This window comes from Trachypithecus francoisi, unplaced genomic scaffold, assembly GCF_009764315.1.
Source record: "Trachypithecus francoisi isolate TF-2019V2 unplaced genomic scaffold, Tfra_2.0 Lachesis_group0, whole genome shotgun sequence".
NCBI classification, from domain to species: Eukaryota; Metazoa; Chordata; class Mammalia; order Primates; family Cercopithecidae; genus Trachypithecus; species Trachypithecus francoisi.
In genome coordinates, this window is record NW_022681453.1 from 117,745,373 (window position 1) to 117,762,312 (window position 16,940).

At 43.4% G+C, this 16,940-nt stretch overlaps 1 protein-coding gene across 6 annotated transcripts in view; it reads right to left on the minus strand.

Annotated features, from left to right (window-relative positions):
* Nucleotides 1-16,940, minus strand: part of TNIK (TRAF2 and NCK interacting kinase) — a 413,713-nt gene that overhangs the window by 89,118 nt on the left and 307,655 nt on the right. For all 6 annotated transcript variants that reach the window (XM_033211704.1, XM_033211706.1, XM_033211707.1 and 3 more), the window contains 2 exons: nt 12,343-12,409; nt 8,569-8,773 (listed from right to left, as the gene is read on the minus strand). In XM_033211704.1, coding sequence (XP_033067595.1) covers nt 8,569-8,773; nt 12,343-12,409 — 272 coding nt within the window. The remainder of the gene's footprint in view (nt 1-8,568; nt 8,774-12,342; nt 12,410-16,940) is intronic.

Here is a 16,940-nt window from a genome sequence, read left to right on the forward strand (position 1 = left end):
ACATTAGGAGTTGTTCAAAAATAGAATGTGCTGTCTCAAGCTCACGGACATACAAGGTAAGATTATATGTTAAACAGGTTAGATAACCCTGTTTGAAGAATATTGCAAAAAGAATTCTTGCTTTGAGAGAAGAATTGGCTGAGATCACTTTTGAGATTCCTAATATTCCCCAGCCTCCATGATTTATGAAACCACTCACTAAAGAAAACAAGAGTCGAAATGAAAGCAATTCAACTTAAATGTCATGTGAAATAAGATTTCATGTGAAACTATTTTGTTGTCATAGTTCTATGGTTAGGAATAACTAAGAAGACTGTGAACACACAAAACATATAGACTAGATGTAATAAAGGTGGTTCTGTGAAGACCCTAGACAATGGAAGGTAGGTCTGTGTGATGTCAGTTGCATGCAGGCACTAAAAAGCCATCCCTACCTTCCATGCAAGGTACTCTAGATACACCAAGGATCAGCAACTGCCTAACTCCGGGGTTTTTTTCAGTATGAAATGCTGTTAAGTATAAAACACTAGCGTACTCTACCTTCTTATGTCTTAAAAGCATAGGCAGGAGCTTGGGCAAAAGGACTCCAGATTTCAGTAGCATTTTACACTATAAGATAGGGATGTCAGCCCAACTTCCGCACTGTGGCAGGAAACCCCTCCCATCACAGGATCCAGGTGACAAAGTGGACAAACTCAGAACTCCTATGGCACAACACATAAGTTAGAACAAGAAGCCCTTTGGGGATCCACTGGGAGGTGGGGTTCCTTATATCCATGCAGATGACACAGCTCCCTGAAACACAAGTGTGATTTACACATACATGCGATTACTGACCATTATCCAAAGCCCATGGGCACGCTCTGTCCTGGACAATAAGCGTCTGATTTGCCAGGCTGGTTCCCAGCTGTTTCATAATTTCTGTTCAGTTATTGAAATGACAGAGCAAAAGCCCAGCTAGAAAGTGTTCAGTCTTGTGTTGATGCTAATGACATCCAGGAATAAAAAGCTGTGCTGCCTCCAACTAGCCAGCCACTGCTCACAGGACACACTGGGACACCTGTGGTTAAAGATGAAGTGAATTAAAGACCACTTCTCGGGAGTGCTGATGTGTTAACACTCCAGGCTCTGAGATTGGAGAATTATTCTTGCTCACAGTGCTTTCCTCTGGCTTGGGGCCTGGGAGTGTGGTCCAGTGGGTGGAAATGCTGCACTGGTAAAAACCCACACGATTTTCCTGTCTCCTGCTTCTGCCCACTGCACTTGCTCAGGCTGCAGTCAGCTTCAAGCCCTCACTCTGGAAAAAGATGACCCAGGGCAGCAACAACGAAGCAGGTAATGAGAAGCAAGATTCTTCCCTTCACATGTAACATTCTCCTTGAACTTACTCAGGTGTTTACTCAGTTGCCAGATACTGTTCTAAGTGGTTTGTATGTATTACATCCCATTTTGTAAGTGGTCAAACTGAGGCATAGAGAAGTCATATCTTGCTCAAAATGACAAAGGCAGTAAGTGGCAGAGCTGAGATTCAAACCCAGGCAATGTCTTACTGAACTGCCACGTTCTCACCTTTTTGGTGAAAGGGTCACTCGTAAGGTATTATTTCCCTGATGCAAGAAGCTTGTTATTCACTCAGCACAAGATCTCTGTTTCTTATGAACCTTATTTAGATATTGTTAGGAAATGAAATTTCATGCAGCCACTTGGTGGCAATGATGGGATCATAATTATACAGTGTTGGAAATGACAGCAAGAAATTCTGATAAGATAATCCATCAGAAGGCATTTTCTCCAGGGGAAGGTCCTCTAGGTTTTACTGGGAAAAGGAGGCTTCCCAAGGTGGCAGTTGACCCTACTAAACAAGACATCCACAAAAGGATGAAAAATGGGCTGCCTCCTTGTCCTGACAAGGCCAGGACTGCGGGCTAAGTCACCAGCAGATAGACAGCCCAGTAAGACATAATGAAAATGTGCTCTGGGGCCGGGCGCGGTGGCTCAAGCCTGTAATCCCAGCACTTTGGGAGGCCGAGACGGGCGGATCACGAGGTCAGGAGATCGAGACCATCCTGGCTAACACGGTGAAACCCCGTCTCTACTAAAAATACAAAAAACTAGCCGGGCGAGGTGGCGGGCGCCTGTAGTCCCAGCTACTCCGGAGGCTGAGGCAGGAGAATGGCATAAACCCGGGAGGCGGAGCTTGCAGTGAGCTGAGATTTGGCCACTGCACTCCAGCCCGGGCGACAGAGCAAGACTCCGTCTCAAAAAAAAAAAAAAAAAAAAAAAAATGTGCTCTGGAAAAACACCTTCAAAGGGGATGAAAAAGTCAAGGTTTTACACTGAACAGGGAAGGTACATTAAGCAATTAAGGAAGACAGGGAATGGGGAAATGCTATCTATAGAGAGCACCATTAAAATGAAAAAATTAACAGCACTATACTTTGAAATCATCAGTTCCAAAATAACAATAAAATATTCACCCAAGAATATCAATCCAGTTTTTGTGTTGGGCATTGTGCCAAGTCCTCTGTATTTATGGTTTCATTTACTTCTCAACAATCCTGAAAAGTAAATTTTTTTTTACCAAATGTGCATGTAAGGAAACTGAGGTTCAGAGAGGTTAAGTAATTTGCCCAAGACCACACAGCTAGGATTAAACCTTGGCCTTGGCCTGTAAAGATGGTGTATTTTACCTCTACATGAACCTAAAGCTGGCCATCTAAGAACTATTAGACATTTATTGCTCTTAATGATAGAACTGAATTCTTCCCAGTATTATAACAAATATTCTTCCCAAAGCATGGAAAGAAGCTTACCTATTTACATTTATTTTAATAAATCCAAAAACGTTTTACTGCAGCACATAAAGAAGTTCAAACTTTGGAAATTTGTTTCCCTGACTTTGGTCAAAGGCACCTACAACAATAGCAGGAACAACTTATATTTCTTGAGGGCTCACTGTGTGTTAGTGATGTCGGCAGTCTTTCTATGAATTAACTCATTTAATTTTCACAACAGCCCTGTGAGGTAAATGCTATTGTTATTTCTTGCTTTACAGATGAGGAAACTGTAAAACGGGAAAGTTAAAGAACTGACTCAGGTCACACGTCTAATAAGGAAGAAAGCTGGGATTTGACCCCTGGCAGTCTTAGGTTCTAGACTCCATGCTGTTAACCAAAATACAACTTCATGCTCAACAGAATTTTACCAAATGCTCTGCTGTCCCAGGACTTCCAGAGCATCAGTATGCTGTCCTGCACTGTGATTCTTAAAGAAACTTGCAGCTTCCCCACCACCTCACCACTCTTTTGTGGGTGGGGGCTGGCTAGGAGCATTTGGAAGAAGCTGCTAAGGTTCCAAAGAACAGCCTTCCACGCCAGGGCTTCTCTGGGTTTGGGCTTCAGCTTGCACAGCTGAGCTGCTGTGAGACTGGCTTGGTTACCCTAAGAGAAGAGTGAATGGTGACCAGACACGGTGGTTCACGCCTGTAATCCCAGCACTCTGCGAGACTGAGGCAGGCAGATCAATTGAGGCCAGGAGTTTGAGACCAGCCTGGCTAATATGGCAAAACCCCATCTCTACTAAAAACACAAAGACTAGCTGGGCGTGGTGGAGCATGGCTGTAATCCCAGCTACTCGGATGGCTGAGGCGTAAGGATTGCTTGAATCTGGGAGGCAGAGGTTGCAGTGAGCTGAGATGATCATGCCACTGCACTCCAGCCTGGGCGACAGAGTAGACTCCATCTCAAAAAATAAATTAATTAATTAAAAAAAGAGAAAAAAGGAAAAATGTGTGGTAACAGAGAATGTGAACAAAAAGCTGACAGCAAATGGATGAGCATGGTATTATGAAAAGTTCCAACACAAGCATAAGGTGGGTCTCGTTAAAAGTATTGAAGCTGAATTTGACAAGTCCTCAAAAGTGAGGTCTGTCCAGCTTTTGGCAGTCAATAAAGTTCTTTTATATCCATTTTTCTGGTTAATCCTCAGGACGACTTTGGTGGTGGGAACAAGCTTTGCTGCTGACCTCCCTGTAGAGCTCAGGAAGTGGAGGTGCAGGGAGAATAAGAACTGCCAGGGCACGCAGGTAGTAGTAGTACATGGTGGCCATCAAAAATTAGTATTTTTTCACTCCAAGTGCAGATCTACTGACTCCCTGGGCAGGTTACTTCCCTTCCCAGAAACAGACAGGAAATGAAAGCATTTCTAGGGAGTATTACACAAAAACTATATTTTAAATATCCTCTTTGTCATTTGAAACCAAAAGATGCTACTGTCTTCCTGACCTCTGAGCAGCATTCTACAGAGCTGGCCCCTTTAACGCCATCCTTATGCTTGAATACTAAATCTTTGCTTCTATAGCATCAAACTCTCCAGGCGTTCTTTCCACTTCCCGTATCAAATTTCTCTGCTGTCTCTTCTTTGCCTGTTCTGAGTTCTTAGAGCTCAGGCCCACACTCTCTTCTCATGTGTACTTTTATTACCACAAACCAATAATTCCTATTTTTCTTATCTTTGGCCCCTCTTCTATGGCCGTCTCTACATAATCCAACAGCATGGACTGGACTACTATTACTGTTGGCTGCTCTTCCTCATCCCTGATGCCTAATCAGCTTGCACATCCTGCATGGCCTACAGGCTACATTTGTCTCAAACATGTCCACTTTTCTCAATCCCCACTCTACCATCACCTGTCCAAAGCATCATACTCTCTGGCCTGGACTAACTTGTCTCCTCCACTTACTCTTGCTTCTTTCCAGCACTTACCCTGCAGCAGCCAAAGTTTAATTTGAAAAAGGCAGATCTTATTCTATTCCCTTAGTGAAGACACATCAATAGTTTCCCACTTTTCTTAGAATAAAATTCAAAGTGATCAACATGGTCTACAAAGCCCTGCATGACTGTGCCGTGGCTTCCCTGCCTGGTATCTCTCCATGCCTCACTCCCTCCTCTAGCAGGACTCCGACGGACTCCGACCAAGCCAGGTGAGCCTCCCACCCTGTGGCATGCTCTTTTAGCATGCCACTGGCCTCCACCACGGCAGTCATTGCTGCGATGATAAATGATTACTTGGCTGATTATTTGCTTTGTGACTGTTTCCCTCACAGATCTAATCGTCACAATGGGAGACTGTATTTCTAGTGTCTAGCATGGTGCCCACACAACAGAGGTGTTCACTGAATATTTGTCAAATGACCACCTACAGACCCCGGGAAAAGGTTTTCATTCAACCTCACGCTTAAAAACAACAACAATTGAGTCCAGCATCCTTGAAAGCCTCAGTCACGATAAAAAGTTAGAGGCTTAGAGAGGGTTTACATTTTTAGGCTGCCAGGTTCTTACTTTGTACATTAATGCTCCACGATTACTGGCCAATAAGATACAGGTGATACCTCTTCAAAAAAAAAAAAAAAAATTCATGGGATGGAGCCAAAATGTATATTCTTTGGCCAGATAGAACTGGTTATTTTTATAACTGGACAATGTTAGGATGGTCTTGAAGGGCACTACACGAGAATGTTGGTGTCCTGAAAAGTCTTGAAAGAATAAAACATACTACCGGGGAGCAGGTGCTTCTGAGGTCTTGTTGATTCATTCCTGTGACTTAAAGGCATGCTCCCCAAAATGAAGGTATAGAATGCTCTCAGCATTTTGAAACATATATAAATCACTAATATCATTTCAACACTCTTGAGTAGAATCAAACATCACCAGAGACTTGCTCAAGATTACCAAAGTAGAAGCCTTGACCCCTGAAGGTTCCCATTCTTGGATCCTAACTCCATGATACAAAAGAAAACAAGTTGTATTTTGTTTATGCCAAGTAATAGAAATTTGTATTGAGCTGAGTAAAACTAGAAGAGGTCCTCCTTGTACTTTTTCTCACCATTGATGGACTCGTTCACTTCAGCGGGGTTGCATCAAGTTCCTGGAGCTTTGTTATAGGTTGTACTTCAACACTGGTCAAAAGCTGAGTCTTCTCTCCACCATTTCATTGGCCTGAAGCCACATCCTTTTCATAAAGCTGATCAACGACCACATTCAGTGTATATTCAAAGTCCTTCTAAGAATATACAGACACTGATTTCGAGAGCTTAGCTAAATCCACACGGTTACTTAAAAATAGTAAAGGATGTGCAGGGCTTCCTTAGGAAACCTCTGGTGGGAGGTGACATTTGAGATCACCAAATACAAAAGCTATAACATACATAGTCATGTGTAACCAAAGGAGTAGCTAAGTGGGAATGCTTTTCCTACAAAAGGAAAAATGACTCACAATGAAGCTAAATTCTCAAGCTGAACTATGGGCTTTAACAGTTTCTATGTGACAATGTAGTCCAAGTTCCTACTCAGGACACCAGAAACACAAGTGACCACCAAAGGCCAGGGAAGCAGACATAGAAGGGGACATGGCAGGAGCAGGACACGACAGAAGAGTTCCTGGTGGGAGAGAATGTCATGACCTAGGGGTTCAGAATTTACAGCTGTCTGAGTACTTAGTATTCCTTGTTCTTCTCCACTGTGCTATAGACTAAGATGAAGGATCAAAAGAGAAAGCTGGTATATCTATCAATGCTCTGTGGCCAAAAGCATTCCTGCTTCTGGCGCAGAGCCAAGGCTCATGCCCATTGGTACACAGAGCAAAAGGCTTGTGTCCTCATGCATGCTGGCGGACGTCTTCTGTGAAGCCAGGATTGACAGGGTGTGTCACATGCCTCAGTGAGCTGAACTCTGACTTGCTCCATGGTAGCGGCTCGATCAAATGCCACAAGAGAAGAGACACAAAGGAGGCCTTGGCAATAGCTCTGACTGGGAGCATGAGACAGAACCCAGGTCAAAGGTGAGCATCTGTTGGGCACAGATTCTGTGCCCTTGTGCAGAACTTAAATGTTCAGGGTAAAAGTCCATAGACATAGAGACCAGATGAAGGATGTGGAAAAGCATACCAACTCTGACTTATCAGTGGAGAGACAGAACATATGCGGTGACTTGGTGCTTAGGCTCTGCAGGCCAATCCCCTGGATCTGAAACCTGGTTTTCTTCTCAACCTTTAACAAGTTATTAACCTCTCTAAGACTCAGCTACATTATCTTTAGACTGGAGATTATTGTGAAGATTAAATGAGACAATTCACTAAACACAGTACCTTGCAACATCGGACCAATTACATCCCTCCCTGAACCTCAGTTTCTTCTTTGTTAAATGGGGATTATATGAGTTTTGCATGAGAGATAATCGATATAGGAGAAGAGATAAGTATAGTAGATGAGATAGTGGCTATAAGCAAAGCATTCTGTCTCGTACTTGACACACTAAAATCACTCAATAATTGTAACCATTGAGTATTACTGTTGCTGGTCTGAAACTGATTGAGGGACATAATGAGGTTGATGGGATTTACTGCAAACTGGAACTGAGGCCCTCACTGATTTAAACCAGGGAGGCTGGAACTTGATGTACCATTTAAAAAGCAATCTGCTCCTGGTGACTACAATTCACCACCCTCTAAGTCTTCAGTGGCCACCTGACAAAGCAGGTGAATTGCTGCAAGCCCGTTAATGAGAAGCAAGCTGGTGTTTGGGGAACCTGTAAAATTACTACCCCATTACCGTGCAGTTCGTGCGCCCTTCATCTGCTGCCCAGCTTCCCCAATAGATATGCTCTCTCGGTTTCCTAATTGTCTAGAGGCTTTGATTTATCTGGCAGAGGAAGGAGGCCTGAGAGATCTGGGCAAAGTTCTGGGAAGGAGGCTTTCACAAATGTCTGTAAGACCACAAGGTGAGAGTCTGGCCCAGGACAAGGCATGCAGCCAACTGTGGCTAGCAGTATGGCTTCCCACACAGATAAGCAGTGTCTGCTGCTGAAGGCAGGTCTTGCCCACAGGCTGGAGGACAGGCCCTGGGTACTAAGGGATGTCTGGGAAAGGATCTGTGAAACATTCTTCCTAGCATTCAGAGCATCAATAGGCAGGTCCTTCTCCTCCATACTTGAAATTCCACTTATCTGCTTATTTGCTGTGATCTAGTTAACACCTATATTTCACCTCTCAACTACTGACTCATTCATTCATGTATTAATTTACTCATTCCACAAATATTTATGAGGCACATGCTAGAGATACATCAGGGAATAAGAGAGAGAAAATCCCCTTGTCCTGATGGAGCTTAAATTCCAGTAGGGACATTCAGGTATGTAAAAGTACATGTAGAGTATATTTGAAGGTGCTAAGAGCTGTGTAAAAGTAATAAGGCAGGGCAGGGAAACAGGACATGCTGGAGGGAGGGGCTGTGACTTTAAGTAAAGCTTAGAAGGTGCTGAGAAGGTGATATATGGTGAGACAGGATGGGGTGATGACCTTCACCTGCTTTTCTGAAAAGACCACACCACTGCAAAAAGCAGGGAAAGCCTTTTGTTTGTAAGCGCATTCAGGACTTATCTGCCCTTGCAGTCAAGCTCTTTGTGCCTCCAAGCTCTGTGTGCTCACGGGTGGGGTGTGGGCCCCCAGGGAACACCTGGGGAGTGACCACAACTGAGAGGCTTGGGGTCAGAGGGGCCCAAGAAGGTCCTCACCTCCTCCAGCCGCCGCCTCTGCTCCTTCTGCTCCTCAATGCGCTTCTGACGCTCGGCCAGCAGCTGCCGCTTGTGCTCCTCATTCTCCCGCTGCTGCTGCTCCAGCTGCTGCCTTCGTAGGGCCTCAGAACGCTCCTTGTTGGCCAGCTGCAGCCTCAGAAAGTCCCTCCGCAGCGTCGACTCCCCTGGCAGATTCAGGATGGAGCTGTGGGCAAGAGAGAGTGATCAGGATCCCACGTGGGGCAGAGGCCATGGCTACCAAGAGGCCTCGGAGGAGGAAAGCAGGACAAATGATTCACCCACACACAGGGAAAGAAGAGCACAGGCTCCTAGATCCTCCGCTAATTCAATCATTCACCCCAAAGAAACAGCATCAGGATAAGAGACCTGCCTCCCTTTCAGTACGACTGTGGGAAACATGCTGCTTCCATCCACAGAGGGATGTCACATTCTCAGAGTTGTCACCTTCTCCAGGACTGTCCACACCACTTCCTCGCCCTTGGGACGTGGCAAAGATTTGTTTTTAAAGACTTTAGCCAGTGTGCAAGCCATGAGCCCCAGACTAGATTATTTTCAATAAAAATGGACAATGGTGGGCAAAAAGGGAACCTATTCTACTTAGACAAGCACAGACTGGCCTCACCCATACGACTCCCTCACACCAAACCCCATGAGGCAGAGGCCAGGCTGCTCCTGTGAAGTTGTGATGAGCCAGTGATGGAAAACCCTTGAGTCAAGGTCGACACAGAGCCAGGATCTGCGCCCAAGCTTGCTGAGTCCAAATCAGGGTTTGCCTGACTGTACCACATTTAAAGGGCTTCGTTTGGCTCTGGCCACAGCGGGTGAGGCTAGGACTTCAACCTAGCTCATTGGTTCCTAGATTCTGTTTAGGCAACAGTTTTCTCTTCTGTAAAATGGTAGTTGTACATGAATGTGTGTGCATGCGACAGAGATCGAGAAGATATAAATAAGCTCTACCTACTTCGCCGGTGATCCTGGGCTGCCCTACTCGCAGGTGAACAACTAAAAGTTACAGACCCCTTGATTCTGCACAGCAGCCTAAGAGGGAGCTGAGAAATGACTTCTGTTTATTCCAACCTAGCCCTTTTAATCTTTCTGGAAGCTTCCATTTGAAATAAATCTATTAAACACATATTTATGGAGCACCTATTATGTGGCAGTCACTGTAGTAGGCTCTAAGAATATGGCAGTTGCTAGATAAATTCCCTCTTTAAACTTACCTTCTTATGGGACACACATACAGACAAATAAGTTCAGGTATTAATAGGCTCTATAGAAGACCAAAATTGTAATTGTTTAAGAGTGACAGTGGCGGGGAGCTGAGGTAAGCTTTGAGGCCCTACTTTAGACAGGTGGTCAGGAAGACCTCTCTGGGAAGGAAGCAGTTGATGAAGAAGGAAGAATGTTCCAGGCAGAGGGAAAAGCAGGTTTAGAGGCCTGAGGGGAAAACAGGTGTGCACCCTATTTTTGAGCAACTGAACACCAGCCCGGCTTCCCAAAGCAGAGTGAATGAGAGGGAGAAGGGTACGAGAGGAGGTCAGAGAGCTAGGTGCGGGCCGCGACAGCCCTGCAGGTGCGGGAAGGTTTTACGTAGAAGAGCAACAATGAGCAGATGGGTTTGGCTGCTGAATGGATGACCTCTGCGAGGAGTACAAGGGCAAGCACAGCAAGTCAGACTGCTGCTGCGGAGTGGTTCTGGGGTGGGGACACTACTCAGGACGAGAGCAGAGGGGATGGAGGAAGGAAGGAGCATTTGAGGACAGAAGTCACGAAGCCTGTGGACAGATCTGACGTGGAGTAAGGGATGACTTGCAGGTTCTGTCTCGGTGGCTGGGTGACAGTGGTGACAAGAACAGGAATGAGGAATGCTGGGGGAGGAGCAGGTTTGGTGGCAGTTGACAAGAGGCCTAAGGATCAATTTTGGAGAGTGGTTAGTGTGCTGTGTGAGATACTGCCACGAAAAGACATAAAAAGGCTTTGTTCGTGATGTTCCATAGACAATGCTTGGTGTCTACTAACAAGCCTTCTCTAAAACTTAGAACCTTTGTGTCAAACTCTGAAACCCCAAATGATGGCGTTTATCTACACAGGCCACTTGCCCTGTGCAAAGGGGAGGGGGCTTGGGAACCCAGCCTCCCATGCACACGAGGATGCTCCATTAATATTAATTGATGTTGAATCAGTGTCAGGAGATCTGAGCTGTGTGAGTGACTCAATCATTAACTCTGTGTGACCTGGTTGCAACCCTTAAGCGGTCACCTCATTTCTAAAATGAGATAACCATTGTCGTTTTCTATTTCTCAGGATTTCATGAAGATTAATTAGACGTGTCCATAAAAACAGGACTTGGAACATAATCTTCAGCATGATATAATGACATGTTATAATTATAGAACTGTTAAGGTGAGGCTGGGTGGCCCACTGAGTGACTCCTAATATGCAGTTCAGCAAGTGTGAGAAAGACAGGGTTTCTCAGTTCTACAGGAAGTGGTCAGAAGGCTGACACAGTCCTCTGGATAAGCTTTTGAACACTGGTGTACAACTTCTCTGAAAGCAGGGCATTTGGTCCTCTGCCTTTCAGGAATGTTCATTTTCTATGTCACTACTTGGCAATCATCTTCTTTATGCAGCGAATCCGGGGGCGGCCAACATGCTATGTATCAGATGGTAGGAAAGAATTATTCGGTCTTTGACCTTGAGGAATCCTGTGGCAGGTGAAGTGAGAAAAACTGGGTGGCTCTGAAAGCTCAGTTCCATCTTCTTATAGAAGCTTAGCAAGAATACAGCTCAGTAGGTCTGAGTTAGCATAACAAAAGAACACAAGGTATCTGGCTCATTCTAGCAGTGGTGGCTAAGCTGGCCCCTTTTCTGGTCAGAAACCTCTCCCTCAGTGATACAGGAACTGATCCTTCAGGAGCATTAGTGTCCACTCCTTGGAGGGTTCGAGGAGAGAGGCCATACCTAGGTGAGTCTTCTGCTTGTGCAATTCCCCCCAAGTCTTACTTCACAGGTATAGTGCATGGCACCATGGGATGTGGGCTTGCCCTCCTTGACTTACCAAGCTGAATTCGCTCACCAAAGATAAATCCTGGCAGTGCAAGCACACTAACCTGAATTACTTATAAACACAGACTAGAAGAAAGTCAGAATCAAAGTCAAGTGGAATTCAAAATGTAGGAATGACAATAAAACAGAACTGGAGTCTGGGGTCCAACAGGTGACAACAGGAATGGCCCAAAAGTATTTGTTTGGAGTTCATCTCTACATATAATTTGATTTTCTGAAAATCACTTTCTCCTGGATTAGGCTGCAGTGAAAATGCCAAGGCATGTGACAAGGACAGTAGCTGCCTGAGTGGGTTTTTCAAAGGTATGAAGTAACAAACTGCCACAAACTAACACAAGTCCGAAAATATCACTTAACGTCTCCAGAAAGTTGCAGTTTTAGTCCTGCATTGCCCAGATAATTGCTTTCCACCCATTCTACATGTTACGTATGTAAGAAAACAAGCTCTTAGGATAGAGACCATAAATCTTGGGGGACAAAATAAAGAATATGCTGATTTCCACATTTTTGTAACGGTCTGCCTAGGGAAATTTTCCCAAATTAATGAGTATGTTCGTGGGCAATAAATTAAATAAGACCACCCTGGTGGATTCTTAAAAACGAACCAATAAATCAAAAGGAAAGTGAATTTCACACAAGCACAATTCAGAATGTGAACATTAGAAGACTTGGCTTTTGCTCTCATACCTGGGCTCTCCTGAGTCATTCTCCTCCTCTTCTTCCTCACTTCCGCTGTACTCATACTCTGTCTCATCTGAAGAAAGATCCCAGCATGTTAGTGCACAAAAAAAGATGCTATGGCTCAGTAAAGCCCAACCCTGTCTCTTATATATAAATAAATTGACACCTAAAGAGTCATAGTTAACACAGCGCTGGAACAGTCTCCAGGCTGTGATTTAATGGTTTCCATCAGTATATGAAATTAACCACATTCAAGACCGTCTTGGCTGACTCTAGATATCTGTCCCCAGTGCCTAATGTTCACATGAGAAGAGAAGATAACGAATTAAAAAATAATCCTTTTTAATTTATTAATTTAATTTCAATTAAAAATAATTTGTGTTAATTTGCACTATAAACCATATCAAACCCACTGGCCCTTTGTAACTTATTGATGGTATTAACCATTTTAAAAGTAGGATTTTATTAAGACTTACATGGATTCACAAACTGTCTTTAGATTGTTTTGATAAGTGTAACAAAGAAACTTTTGACAATAGGTACTATTAAAAATATATAGTGGCTGGGTGCGGTGGTTCACACCTGTAATCCCAGCACTTTGGGAGGCCAAGGCAGGCGGATCATGAGGTCAGGAGATCGAGACCATTCAGGCTAACACAGTGAAACCCCATCTCTACTACAAATAAAAAAAAAATTTTGCCAGGCATGGTGGCAGGCACCAGTAGTCCCAGCTACTTGGGAGGCTGAGGCAGGAGAATGGCGTGAACCTGGGAGGTGGAGCTTGCAGTGAGCCGAGATCGCACCATTGCACTCAAGCCTGGGCGACAGAGTGAGACTCCGTCTCAAAAAAAAAGAAAAAAATTACATATATATGTGTGTATATACATATGTGTATATATGTGTGTATATATATGTATATATGTGTGTGTATACATATATATATATATATATATAGTTAAAATGTGTTTTGATTGGTCCACTAGGGACAGTCATTTAATTCAGCAAAATGGGAAGCAGTTTACATGTGAGAATGAATAAGATTGAGGCTTTGCTTCGGAAGAGATCAAATCTAATGTGCGAAATGAGTAAATATCAGAGCCTCCATGATTGTGAAGAAAGGGAAGGAATATTTAGTGGGTATCTCCCACGCCAGTCACTACTGCTAGATATTTTACTCTGTTCTCTCATTTATTTTGCATAATAAACCTCCAAATTAGTGTCTGTTTTTCAAGTGAGAATACTGAAATTACAAGAGGTTAAGTAATATAACCAATGTTATCTCATTAATAAAACGTCAATCTAGGATTTGGATTTAGAATTCAATCCAGAACTTTTCCAACTTAAGAAACAGTGTTCTTTCCAACATATGCTAAATAGCAGTACATAAAAAAAGCAATGAGATATTAGAGAAAGGAGCAGCTAGTGCCACTGTTCATAATGGATGAAGAGACTTGAAGTCTTTGAAGAAAAAATGAATTGGGCTTTGGAAGGTCAGTGGCCCTCCAGGCAGTTAGCAGCTGGCAGTTGTGGGAAAAGGAAATTCTAAGCAACATATCCACATGAGTAAGGCTGGCAGTATTACAGTGCATAATATGTTCAGGAAACAATGAGCTGTGAGTAGTTAGGTGCCTGGGCGTGAGAAAACCTTATGGAGGGAGAAAGGCTGGCATGGATGAAAAGGGTCACTGATTCTTATAAATGCCATGCTGAGAACTTTCCTATTGGCAATGAGGAACCCTTGGAGGAGCTTTTAAGCAAGGGAAGGTGTCACATTACTCCTATCTCTTCATAGCTGTAGGTTAATAAATACAACATTGAAGACATTTGCACATCCCTAAAAAGAACTGAAACTGCAATTTAGTTATATTGCCACCAGGAGGCAGTAGTCACACAGTGAGAATGCTCAGATTTGATAAACATGCCTTGCTTTTCACACTATTTAGCCATTAAAGAGATAATGAAAGAAAGCCAAAAGTTTGATGAGTTCAAGTGTATTTTTTAAATCACAACTTAGCTTCATACATTGAGGTATGTATGAAGCTTTCAGGCTACTTATTTTTAAAATATTAGTTCACCAAAATATAAAGAACCTGCATAAAGCATTTTAATACTCCATACTAAAAATGAAATATTCTAAACTTTTTCAAAATGAATAAACAGATTTCAAAGTAAAAATGCAGAAATTTTATCTAATAAAGGAAATTACAGCAAGGAAAAGAAGCACACAATTATTCCTATTACTTCTACTCTCTGGGGTAAAACATTCATTTGTCAGGCTCCTCCATTTAATATGTAATACTTCACCAAAATTTGGTTTTGACTGCTTTTATATTACTGGGTTAAACTGGCATGGGTCAACATATGTTAGGGAAAAAATATCAGGTTTAAAAAATCACAAAGCAATGCAAAATAGAATTGCTTTCATTGATTCTACCAAAAGTTGGTCATAGAACAACTAAGAAAGTGAAAAGTAATATTAGAGCAAACTAAGTCATTTAACTAAACTGAGCAAATGGAATTAGATCTCATTTGATCAAACACCCTGCCTTGGGGAGCAGACATAAAGGAGACTAGAACTATGATTCTGGTGGCCCTAAGCCTAAACAGGCTTAGATTCCTTAAATGACCATATAACTCTTGAATATACCTATTCCCAAGAATCTTACTTTTCCACTCTGCAGAGAACAAACACATTAAAAATGATCTATCTTCATGGCATGGTGAGTTCTGAGTCACATTCCAGAGTTTGTGCCCTGCAAAATGTGGAAACAACCTGAGGCACAGGCTTCACCCACTCTTATTTATGCCCCAGAGGGAGATGGGTCATGAGCTCTCACAAAGTACTCTCAGTAAGTGATGAAAAAGTATGGGTCAATAAGTAATTGCCTAAATAAGAATAACTGATATTTACTGAGTGCATCTGTGTCCTGGACATTATGTCAAGCATTTTAAATGCATTATTGAGTTTAATCTCTGCAACAATTGGAGGCAATAGATATTATTAGTATACTCTCAATCTTACTTTAAAGATGAGAAAACTGGAGTGATGTTCACATAACTGATAAGGGGCAGAGTTAGAATTTGAACCCAGAATATGAATCTGAAAACAGAGTCTGAGCACTTAAACTATGCTATATATTCACAATATAATAAAATGTCCTTTTTAGAGAAGTTGGCATTTAATGGTTGCATGTCTGACACACTGCTCTAAAATATGCCCTTAAAAATTCTGACTTCATGGAGTAGCCCCATGGACAAGGAGCAGCTGCAGTCCTGGACCTTTTGAGTTTGACCTATATATATATTTCTCTTCATGCCTAGTTCCTCCAGCTTGGACTGGAGGAAATTAGGGTCTAATTGACTTCTTATTAACTGCAGAGGAGCCACCTTTTTGGCCTAGCTTCACAACCTCCCACTCCTGAGTCTAAGCTGATCATACACTCCTTCAAGTACCTCTAGCTGCATAAGAATTCTTCCCTGGGGCTGGGTTTGGTGGCCATGCCTATAATACCAGCACTTTGGGAGGCTGAGACAGGAGGATTTCTTGAGTTCAGCAGTAAAAGACCAGCGTGGGCAACATAGTGAGACCTTGTCTCTACTAAAAATTTAAAAAAATATAAAATTAGCCAGGCATGGTGGTGTGCACCTGTAGTCCCAGCTACTTGAGAGGCTAAGATGGGAGGATCACTTGAGCCCAGGAGATAGAGGCTGCAGTGAGCTGTGATCACTCCACTGCACTCCAGCCTGAGCAACAGAGAGACAGCCTGTCTCATAAAATAAAAAATAAAAAATAAAAAAAGTGCTGGGCGGGTGGCTCATGCCTATAATCCCAGCACTTTGAGAGGCTGAGATGGAGGATCCCTTGAGCCCAGGAGTTTGACACCAGCCTGAGCAGCAAAGTGAGACCTCGTCCCCCCGCCCCCCCACAAAAAAAGGAAAGAAAAAAGAATTCTTCCTAGAACCTTTACTGAGATTCTCTCCTCCTGCCTTAGCCCTCTGCTGATCTTACGTCTCCAATCCAGTCTGACTTTCATACTGTCACCGCCCCCACTACTAGTCCCCAGCTTGTGTTATGGGTATTAACTGCAGAGGCAAAGAAGAAAAGAAATGCAAATAAAAGAAAGACAGCCTCTGTCCTGTGCTGTGGGCTACCCTCCCTTACTGCCTCTGAACTGAAGAGGGGAGAGAAATGGAGAGGAGGGAAGCAAGAACAAGCACATCACCATGTGCCTCCCCTCCCATCCTCGGTCTCTGGTCTTCCTCTCTACTCTCCACTCACCACACTGTTAATGCTCAGCTTTCTAGCCTCACACTGCCTTTCACTGTCATCCTCCCAGCAGCAACTCCCTCCTGTTCTCTACCCAGAAAGCCCTCACTGCTGTCCTCTCCATTTCTCCCTTCCCATGCTCTAACTTTCCCTACCTCAACTAGCCATTAAACCTGCTCCAGACCATGCAAGTTTTTACATTGGTCATGGTACAGTCAATATGCTAGTCAATCTCCAAGAACGAATTTGTCTTCCTTTAGAAAGGTACTGTTTCCTCAAAGATAAACCCTATACCAGACAGGCACAGGGTAGGGGAGTGCTGGTGAGAGATACCATA